This window comes from Raphanus sativus, chromosome 6, assembly GCF_000801105.2.
Source record: "Raphanus sativus cultivar WK10039 chromosome 6, ASM80110v3, whole genome shotgun sequence".
NCBI lineage: Eukaryota > Viridiplantae > Streptophyta > Magnoliopsida > Brassicales > Brassicaceae > Raphanus > Raphanus sativus.
Window position 1 is genome coordinate 4822022 of NC_079516.1, and position 10730 is coordinate 4832751.

Consider the following 10730-nt stretch of genomic DNA (forward strand, 5'->3'; position numbering starts at 1 on the left):
AGATACATTTTTCATATTTTCAATGTATAAATTAAATGTAAATTGTAAACTTAAAAAAAACATAATTACATTTATTAAAATTCTATTGGTGAAAACTTGTGGGAAATAGTTAATTATGGAAAATAATGTATTGGTAACTAAAATTTAATATATTTTCTTAATAAATGTCAAAATTTTAAAATGTGGATCTTTTAGGAACGGAGTAAATAATATCTAGTTTTATAAGACTTGTCCTTTCTTTTTCTGTCATCAATAATTTTTATTATATTATAAGTTTGAGTTATACAAAACCAAAAAAATAGACCTTTTTGGAAACGAAGCCGAGGAACACATAAACCCCTAAAGCCGCAAGCACCTGTGAGACATCAAATTAAATCCTACATTAGAAATATAGACAAGGAGTGTCTAATTTATAAAGAGATATTCAACTTTAATTAGTAAGAGGCCTTTTGGGATGAAGCTCAAAAGTAAATCCATGCGGGTCAACTTCTAAGACCCAAAATAGACAATACCGTACTAATGGATAATAAATAATTAGATATAGGCTCATTAAATCTCAAAAATTGGTATCAGAGCTGCTTGGTGAAAAATCTGCAAGAATAAAAATATCTTTCGAAGTTAGGAATAAGAGGTATATGGCAGAGATCAAATCAAAAGATCATGGAATATGTGATGTTGTGGGAGAACATTTTCAAAGGAACGAAATGTTATGGAAGATATATTTTCAAAGGAAACCATGCGGTTATTGGTATAAGATAGTACCAAGATGATCCACTGAAGGATAAAACACACGAGATGAGTATGGTCATTCGTTTGAGAGAAAGATGTAAGATATCAAACTAAGTCTCACATTGAAAATTTAGACAAAGAGTGTATAATATAGAATGAGATATCCAACTCTAATTAGTACGAGATTTTTTTGGATGGAGTCTAAAACTAAATCCATGCGGGTTAGATTCTAAGTCTCAAAATAGACAATATCGTATTAATCGGATAATAAATAGATAGACATAGATTCACTAAATCCCAACAGCACCAAACCGAAAAAACGACTAGAGGAAGAGAAATTTTTCTTTGAACATTAAGATAACCAGAACAACAGTAAGATTATATTGGAAGACAAAATATCATGGTCAAGTAAACCTCTAAAAGAGATTGAAAACCTGAGTCTCGTTAACAACATAGAAAACCTGACTCTCGTTAACAACATATCAGCCGGAAACTATGCAGTACTGTTTACTAATTATAGTATATGTCATATATGTTAAATACTACACTTGCCGTAAAATCCAGCCCTATCTTAAAATGGGGTCCATTTATAAAGTCAAGGGCATCACCACTTTGCCATAGTGGCAGATTGAAGTGTAGTAGGTAGAGTTGGTATGTGTATAAATCGAAAGTAAAATCGGTTGGTATGAGTTGGAAAGTCTTTTAATACCATGAAATAAATAGATGTATATTAGTGAAAATCCCAAAATCTTTCATATCAACTGCTTGCGATACGTCGTCGTCTGCTAACATGTATTAATTTATTACTCAAATTATTCAATTTCTCTTGGATCACGAGATAATATAAAAACGGACCTAGGTGATAACTAGGTGGGGCAAGTGCCACTTACAAAAACTTAAATTGTCATTAGTTTTATTGAACATCCAGGAACACATAGTTTAAGCTTCACAATGCCACATGCACATTTGGTTGAAAACCAACTATAACAACTAATTTTGTTAATCACTATAATGTGCCCCATGTTATAATGATTGCTAGGTCCGCCCCTGTCAAGAAATATGTCGACGTGAACTTACCATGGGTCGATAAATACCCATGCGATTTCCAAATATAGATCACTGCACAAAGCATTACTTTCTTCAAAGGTCAGCTCCTCAGTATCCCTATATCCATCTGTTCCATATTGTTGTAGTTTATCTAGGAATTTAATTTCGTAATTACAGGTTATAATATTCGCAAGACTATCAAACAGACGTAAAAGAGATGGCCCAAAAGCTGGAAGCAAAGGGTGGTAAGAAAGGAGGTGTATGGGATGATGGTGTTCACGACGGTATTAGAAAAGTATATGTAGGTCAAGGCCAAGATTGTATAGCCTTCGTCAAGTTTGAATATGTCGATGGTTTTGAAGTGGTTGTTGGGGACGAACATGGAAAAAAGACGCTGCTAGGAACTGAGGAGGTAATAATAATATATACTGTGAAAATTCGTCCGGTGGATTTGCAGAGCATCGATATTAACTTCTCATTTATAAGTCTTCACTGACTCCATAATTAGATTGTTGGTACATTTAGCGTGTTTCGAATCCAATACCTTATTCTCTAATAACCCTTTCACAGAATAAGTTGTCACCAATTAATCTGTATGTCAATTAGTGACAACTTATCCAGTAGGAGGGTTGTTAAAAAGTGAGATCTTTGGATTCGAGAAATGTCATGTGTATCAACAACTTAATTATGAAGTGAGTGAAGATTTATAAATGAGGAATTGAGATCGATATTCTGTAGAACAAGCCTCGGATACACGAGACGGGTGGGTGATCCACGGGACATGTCGTCACATGTACTATAATTTACTTTGTTGAAAATGTCACTTTTGTTCAAAATTGGTTTCGCGCTTGAGAGTTTTTTTTTTTTGTAGTTTGAGATTGATGCAGATGACTACCTCGTATACGTGGAAGCATTTCGTGATAAAGCAACCGAAGAATCCATCGTGGATCTTAAGTTCGAGACTTATAAAGGCAAAACCAATAAGCATATCGAGACAAGTCCAGGGGTTAAGTTTGTTCTCCATGGTGGCAAAATCATTGGATTTCACGGGCGTTCGAGCGATGTTGTACACTCTATTGGAGCCTATGTTACTTTCCCGTCCACTCCTGATTTGCAAGGAAAGTGGATTAAGGTATTAAAAAGCACTTTTTCTTATAAACACACAAAACACAATTAACTAAGGATTGTGTTGGTAATATTACAGAATCTTAAAATCCTATAGAAAAAAACATATAAGTAAAATAAGTGGAAACTGCTTGACTAAATTGAAATTCAACGAATTGTGGTGTATATATGACTCTAAACTTGACTTTTAATCAAAAATTGCAAAATATTTGAGATCGGAATAATTATGGGGGAAATTGAAAGTGGGCCATAATCATTATGTTTTCGGCTTTCTATACTTTTGCATTAATTTGTCAGTTTTGGACATAATTACCTACATAATATTAAAAATAATTATTACAAATTATACAGAGTTTTGATATAAAAAATTGAACTCCAAACTTTTTTGGATATGTTGATCTGTATTTGTTAGAATATATATTTAACCCTTTTTACAAAGATAAAAAAATATGTTCTTACTTGTCTTCAACGTTTTATCAAAGTTAGTATTCGTATTGTAACATTTTCTCTATGATCTATCTAAATATAGAATACATATGAGTCAATTCTAACCAAAATTCTTTGTTATTTTTAACATACAATATGTATTGTAGGTTTTTTACTTCATTGCAGAAAAATCTAGAAAACGTTTACCAATGTTTTATCCTTCACTCTATCAGATATCCAAGATGAAAAACATACTTTTAATTTTATGCTATGTTCTAGAACGGCTAGAATTTATATTGTAACCTTGTATATGTGTTTTAATTTTTATCCTATTTACAATACATATTTTATATTTACGGTTATTTTTTTGTTTTTAAATCTGAGAAAATCTAAGAAACAATCTTAACAAAATCTAAAAAGCAATCTTAGGAAATTTTATTTAAATTTATCTTGTTCTTAGACGAAAATTTATATTGAATGAGGTTGAATTCATCTCTTTTTGCTTCAACAATCGTCGTGCTTTCTTTTTTAATATCTCTTGGTTATCAAATCAAATGATGCATATCTATATAATATGTGGTTTTTGAAGATGGAGACAAATACCAAAAAAACTGCAGAGAGGTTGGAGAGTACCAATAATTTGTCTTCGTTGGTCTTTGTTTTTCGTTTAGGAAGGTGGAGCGAACGAAGAAGAAATATAATTAACTTCTAGATCTTTTCTAAAAAAAAATTAATAAGATAAATATAATTACTAAGTTAAGTATATTATGTAAAGTTATGTTATTTATTTAAGTAAGGGTTAATTTCGTATTTTTTAAAAAAAATCGAAGGTATATTTAGACAAACTTAGAGATTCAAAGGTATAAAAACAAGTCAATTCTCAATATAGCCCAATTAGCCAATTTTCCTATAATTATGCGCGTGTGTAACTAATAAGAATTAAGAGCATCTCTAAGTTCTAAAGAAAATATTTTATAATTTAAAATAAATTAAATAATAAGAAATGAGAGAGAAGAGAGTGAAGTTCTTATTTAGAACTTCTGAGAACTTGCTAAGAACCTCAAGCAACTATGTAGTTTATGTTTATTGGTTTAGTTATTTAAGAAAAGTCAAAGTATAGTTACATAATTAAATATATATTTTTCTCTTAAACTATCCACAGTAGTGAAAACAATACCTTCATTTTCACATTTAACATTCCACATTATATTTTTCTCTTCCACCTAATAATTCAACATTTATTTCATTTTAACACCTACAATAGTTTTGTTTAATAAAATTTAACATTCTATCCCCATTATTTTATTTTATATTTACTTTTGTATATTTATATATCTACATATTAACTTTTTTAAAAAGATATCTACAAATTATAAAAAATAAGAACTAAAATCAAATTAAAAATGTAAGTTTTAAAAATAAATTATTTACTTTCTTGTTTTATATTTTTGCATGTAATAAAAATTAAACTAATTTATTAAAAGTAGTAAAATTTTGTATTAATTTTTTTATTCAAACTAGTTAAAACAAGTTTCTATCTGTAGAATATGAAAAATAATAAAATTTGATATAAAAATAAATTAAATTAATCTATTTATAAAATAAAACTAATCACAAATAATTAGAATAAAAGCATCAAATATATCATTGTGTCTCTTCTCTTTCTTTAGAAAACTGACATATTGCATTTGTGGATCCGATTTTTGGTGTTTTAACATGTTGAAAATATTCAACTCATTTGAATCCAAATAATCATTTTGATTTTTTTTCAACAAGTTCATTGTGGGAGTTCAATTGTTGAATAGCCCCATTGCACATGGTCTAAAACTTAACGGGTTTCACCTTGCTCTAAATCGCTTAAAATATTTTTTTATCAAATACTATTAATTTATAAGGTGGAGCAAAAGGGGCAGGCTCCAGGACTAAGATGTTCACATGCCATAGCACAAGTAGGAAACAAGATTTACTCATTTGGTGGCGAGCTTATACCAAATCAGCCTATCGACAAAGACCTTTACGTCTTTGACCTTGAGACCCGGACATGGTCCATTTCTCCAGCCACAGGAGACATTCCCCACCTTTCTTGCTTAGGCGTCCGCATGGTGTCTATTGGATCAAACCTATATGTCTTCGGAGGCCGAGACGCTTCCAGAAAATACAACGGGTTCTACTCTTTTGACACGACCAAGAACGAGTGGAAATTGCTAACTCCGGTCGAAGAAGGACCCATTCCTCGTAGCTTCCACTCTATGGCAGCCGATGAGAACAACGTTTATGTTTTTGGTGGAGTGAGTGCTACGGAGCGGCTCAAGAACCTAGACGCTTACAACATCGTTGATCAGAAGTGGATGACGTGTTCGACTCCTGGAGAATTGGTTAGCATAAGAGGAGGAGCCGGGCTTGAAGTGGTGCAAGGGAAGGTTTGGGTGGTTTATGGATTCAACGGGTGTGAAGTAGATGATGTTCATTACTACGATCCTGTTGAAGACAAGTGGACACAGGTGGAAACGTTCGGAGAGAAACCTTCAGCGAGGAGTGTTTTCGCTAGTGCGGTTGCTGGCAAACACATTGTGATATTTGGAGGTGAGGTTGCGATGGATCCAAAAGCTCACGTAGGCCCGGGACAATTGATAGGTGGGACCTTTGCGCTGGACACAGAGACATTGAAGTGGGAGAGGTTGGATAAGTTAGGTGAAGACGAGGAGACTCCAGATATTAGGGGATGGTCGGCTTCCACAAGTGGAACCATTGATGGTAAGAAAGGGCTGGTGATGCACGGTGGGAAAGCTCAGACCAATGGCCGTTTTGATGATCTTTTCTTTTATGGGATTGAGTCTGCTTAAACGCTTTAAAAAGTCGTTTGGTGATAACTGTTTGCGTTGTGCTGTGTGTATGTGATTCAATAAGGGAGGATCGTGATGGTTGCTACTATATGATCCTTTATCAGCTTGTTTGTTACTTTATATTTAATTTTCAGTCTCTGCGTGTTTGTTTCATGGTTCGTGTTGTATCAATAAATTGCTTATTTTCTCCATATCTCTTTTAATTAATTGAGCGATGATGGATGTGTTGGAAACTCCGAAATGAGCCATATTTATTATAAATAAAATCAAGGGACCCTAAAATCGATTGTGTTATTTCTCTAGGTAAGATAAATAATTATCGGCTACAAAGTTAGTCATGTTTATATTTCATATGCTAACATGCAAACAAACACAATCATCCAATTGTGCGTATTTTGCTGTGAATGCCTTAGCGTGTGTGCGTGTGTGTTTTTGTGGTTGTGTTTTGATTCTCTGGTCACACGCGCACACGAAAATCATGAAGAGAAAAATCTTGACTGGCGTGTTGGAATGAAACTCATGCATTCCTTTATTCGCAAGGACTTCGTGTTTGCGTGAACTAGTTAGGTAAGTCATGGCCTTTCTTTGGTTTGCCACTTTCTAAAAAGAACATATGTTAGCTAGCTCTGTTTGGTTGTAACTACTTTTTCACCAACAGTTTGATAATTATCTCTTCTACTTTTACCAAATACCAAGTAACGATTACACATTAGTTTCACCTTGCAAAAGTGTATTTTCTTAACAGATTTACTACTGTATTTATCATAGTTCTTGAAATTATATAGTGTTGCATACTTATACTCTGCTGTTTTATTCTTTTTTTATACTCTGCTGTTTGGAACAAAATTAAAAGTTAAAACAGAGAAAATTAAAATAGGATTTTGTTACCACTTAGAAATTTAGAATTATACTTACAAATGTTTGATTTCTTTTAGCTAAATCGTCACTTAATAAATTAATATTTTAGGGTTCAAAGATAATATATTGTTAAAACCAATAATTCAACACATATATATAAGTGTTGTTACCACTTATAATAATGTTGTTACCACTTATAATAATGTTTGATTTTTGTTATCCCATTATTATATATCATATCTTTTATTATCCTATTTTATCGAATACTCTTGTTCTTCCAGTCATTGGACTCACGCTTTAAATCCATTTTAATTTTGATGTTAATTTTTTTTCCGTTACCTGTAGGTTCACATACACAGAAATGTACAACTTAGAAGAATACGTGGAGCATTTTCATCACGTGTCCACAATATAACGTGTGTAACCACTTCGCTTTGTGTAACCACTTTTTTTTGCAGCAAATCGTTATTTACATTCCTACTAAATCCTTATCTCGATACAGAAAGATTCGATTACCTAAAATTATTTTTAAACTTATAAAACTTACTAAATATGGAAATAAAACATGTATAAATGTAAATAGCAGTAGAAAAATCACTCTCAAAAAATAAAATCAACATTCGGTTTTAGTTTGGTCCGTACCAAAGAGTGTCAGTATATATACATATGCAAATCCCAACCCACAGTCATTCATCACTCTCTTACTTGAATCAGAACTAAGGTTACAAATATCTTTCCGATTAGATTAATTTCATTTTTTTAATAGGATGCTAGATGTGAATAAGGTTTTTTCTAGGATATAAAATTTTAGTTTTGATAGATTATAATCATTATTTCCCAACTCTTCAGATATTCGTTATAATGAAAACGGTTTTGATTGTTTCCAGGAAAGAAATGGCACAGAAAGTGGGACCTTTTGGTGGTAACAAAGGAGATGCATTCGATGATGGTGTTCTTGGTTATACCGGTGTGAAGAAAGTGACTGTTGGTGAAAATGGGAACGGTGTTGATTGTATCAAGATAGAATACGAGAAAGATGGAAGGTTCGAGACACAAATGCATGGAAGCGTTACCGGAATACTCAAGGAGGTATATATGACATTGCATTTCTCTAACAATGTTGATTACTATTCTCTATTTTAATTTAAATGCTCTTTTGTTGTTGTTATTTCAGTTTGAGCTAAACTATCCGGACGAATATATCACATCAATTCAAGGAACCTACAGCAACGTTGCGAGATATAACACAACTATCGTGAAGACGCTTACCTTCAAGACATCACACGGCAGAACATCTCCCATGTTTGGTAACACGGCCATTTTCTCAACAGATTTTGTGGTGGAAGGTAAAGCTGGAGCAAAGCTTATGGGTTTCCATGGAAGGTCTGGCTCTGCTCTTGATGCCATAGGAGCTCACTTTTTCGCGTCGACTTCTCCGCTAAAGCATATAGAACCTCGTGGTGGATTCGGAGGAAACGCTTGGGACGATGGAGTTTATGATGGTGTAAGCAAAATCTCGGTGGGACTAAACTGTGGCAACATTGGCTATGTTAGGTTCAAGTATGTTAAAGGAAGCACATCGGTGAGGCATTCTCATGGGAAGATGAGCGAAGAACCTAAAGTAGTAAGCTCTATATCGAAACTAGCCCTAATCTATAGCTTTTACTATTTGAGTTTGCTTATGAGTTTGTTTTGCAGTTTAAGGTGGATTATCCAAACGAGTACGTTACATCAGTGGAAGGGACTTATAACTTTTGTGGTGATGTGACCTCGCTAACTTTCAAAACATCAAAAGGGAGAGTCTCTCCTGAATTTGGAAAAGCGTCTGGTTCGAAATTTGTACTTGCGGTGAAAGACCACATGCTTGTCGGGTTCTGTGGCCGGAACGGCCTCATTCTCAATTGCCTCTCAGCACTCGGTGCGCGTTTTGCGCCTGTTCCCACACCAGTTCCGACACCAGTTCCAACCCCAGTTGCACCGGTTCCAGCGCCAGTTCCTGCTAAGAAATTAGAAGCAAAAGGTGGAAATCACGGTGCTGCTTGGGATGATGGTTTCTATGAAGATGTGAGGAAGATTTATGTAGGACAAGGTGACTCTGGTGTTTCCTTTGTCAAATTTGAGTACGACATTGGCAAGAAGCTTGTAGCTGGAGATGGACATGGGAAGATGTCACTTCTTGGAACAGAGGAGGTTTTTCTATTTGTTCTCAATACCCTTTAACGTTTTCTTGAGATCCAAGTTTCACGAATCTTTTTTATTTCTTGCAGTTTGAGCTCGATTTTCCGAATGAATACATCGTATCGGTGGAGGGATGTTACGATAAAGTCTTTGGATTTGAAGCTGAAGTTGTGACGATGGTGAAGTTCAAAACAAACAAACGTACATCTCCACCGTTTGGGATGGATGGAGGTATACCGTTTGTGTTTGAGATGAAGGATCATAAAATTGTTGGGTTTCATGGAAAATCTGGAGATTATGTTCATCAAGTTGGTGTCCATGTCTCGCCAATCTCCAAGTCTTAAAGCTTCTAAGCGTTTGCTTCGTCTTCGTGAAATAAAAAAATCTCTACAAGCTTGTTGCTCCTCTGTTTCTACTATCTTTTAACTATTAAATCTTGTGTTCTTTGTCGTTGGTTTGTTTGTGTCTCTTGTGATATGAAGTCGTCCGTTGTCTCTTTGAATAAACTATCGTTAGTGTTTGGACTAGCCAGGATCTGCATCCAGTGACTTGTTCAATGTTAAAATATAATATTATTCTCTTCAAGTCTATCTAATACATACTTCAGACGTCTATATACAACATGCTACAGCCGCTTAAGAAAAAGAGCAAAATGTACACACTAAAAACAAACATGCAAAGCAAAAGAAGACATAATTTTTGTAATTTTATTAAAAGACAACATCGCCGGCTTCAATTCATTATGGTAGTGGTATACCAACCTCTTGTTCTGGAGTTTGGAATGTGCTAAGGTTTTCTAAGAAAAAAAAAGGGTTTCTAAGAAAACTACGTTAGAAAACTATCATATTGTAAAGTTTTTTTGAAGGTTATTTCTAAACTTTGTTCATTGATCAAAGGGTATTATAGTTTTAATAGATGAACTGTAGTATGGTATACCTCCGGATATCTGGAAAATTTTAGAGTTTTGACCAGATATCGGATTCGATCCATAAAAATAAATAAAAAATAAATAAAATAAATAAAAATTCAAAATAATATAAAAATATTTTATTACAAAAATAAAATTTAATTACTTTTAAAAATTCTAACAAATAATTTAATAAATTTAGTATTAAAATACCATAAAACTTTTTTTCAGTCAGCATAAAACTTATAATATAATATTTTATATAACATGGTGATGGTGTTAAAGCTTCCGAGTGATTTTTCTCGTCTTCGTGAAATAAAACATACTATATAAGCTTGTTTTTTTTTTTGAAAAAGTACTATATAAGCTTGTTGCTCCTCTGCTTCTACTATCTTTTGACTATTATGTCTTGTGTTCTTATGTCGTTGGTTTGTTAATGTCTCTTGTGATATGAAGTCGTCCGCTGACTCTTTGAATAAGGTATCGTTAATGTTTGGTCTAAGCCAGGATCTGCATTCAGCGACTTGTTCAATGTTAAATTAAATATAATAGTATTCCCTTCAAATCTATCTAATACATACTTCAGACGTCTCTATAAACAATATCTAATACATACT

General features: G+C 33.3%; 2 protein-coding genes across 4 annotated transcripts; both read left to right on the forward strand.

Annotated features, from left to right (window-relative positions):
* Nucleotides 1-1740: 1740 nt before the first annotated feature.
* Nucleotides 1741-6361, forward strand: LOC108812649 (nitrile-specifier protein 2). The gene is made up of 4 exons (XM_018584970.2): nucleotides 1741-1875; nucleotides 1954-2188; nucleotides 2648-2908; nucleotides 5223-6361. The coding sequence occupies exons 2-4, from the start codon at nucleotides 1994-1996 to the stop codon at nucleotides 6168-6170; spliced, it is 1404 nt and encodes a 467-aa protein (XP_018440472.1). The 5' UTR covers nucleotides 1741-1875; nucleotides 1954-1993; the 3' UTR covers nucleotides 6171-6361.
* A 135-nt stretch (nucleotides 6362-6496) lies between these two features.
* Nucleotides 6497-9791, forward strand: LOC108812650 (myrosinase-binding protein 2). 3 transcript variants are annotated; one of them, XM_056988192.1, is made up of 6 exons: nucleotides 6497-6737; nucleotides 7374-7444; nucleotides 7916-8117; nucleotides 8203-8652; nucleotides 8727-9218; nucleotides 9296-9791. In XM_056988192.1, exons 3-6 carry the CDS (start codon nucleotides 7923-7925, stop codon nucleotides 9548-9550), a joined length of 1392 nt encoding a protein of 463 aa, XP_056844172.1. In that variant the 5' UTR covers nucleotides 6497-6737; nucleotides 7374-7444; nucleotides 7916-7922; the 3' UTR covers nucleotides 9551-9791. The 3 variants fall into 3 exon arrangements, with proteins under 3 accessions (XP_056844172.1, XP_056844173.1, XP_018440474.1); XM_056988193.1 differs by having other exon boundaries at nucleotides 8203-8649; XM_018584972.2 differs by lacking the exons at nucleotides 6497-6737; nucleotides 7374-7444 and adding an exon at nucleotides 7625-7749.
* Nucleotides 9792-10730: the final 939 nt, after the last annotated feature.

Excerpts from the sequence above, each read along its gene's own strand:
- LOC108812649 (XM_018584970.2), top strand. The coding sequence starts at position 1,994 with ATGGCCCAAAAGCTGGAAGCAAAGGGTGGTAAGAAAGGAGGTGTATGG. Across the intron at positions 2,189-2,647 it reads CGCTGCTAGGAACTGAGGAG|TTTGAGATTGATGCAGATGA; the intron begins GTAATAATAATA and ends TTTTTTTTGTAG. Across the intron at positions 2,909-5,222 it reads TGCAAGGAAAGTGGATTAAG|GTGGAGCAAAAGGGGCAGGC; the intron begins GTATTAAAAAGC and ends TTAATTTATAAG.
- LOC108812650 (XM_056988192.1), top strand. The coding sequence starts at position 7,923 with ATGGCACAGAAAGTGGGACCTTTTGGTGGTAACAAAGGAGATGCATTC. Across the intron at positions 8,653-8,726 it reads TGAGCGAAGAACCTAAAGTA|TTTAAGGTGGATTATCCAAA; the intron begins GTAAGCTCTATA and ends TTTGTTTTGCAG. Across the intron at positions 9,219-9,295 it reads CACTTCTTGGAACAGAGGAG|TTTGAGCTCGATTTTCCGAA; the intron begins GTTTTTCTATTT and ends TATTTCTTGCAG.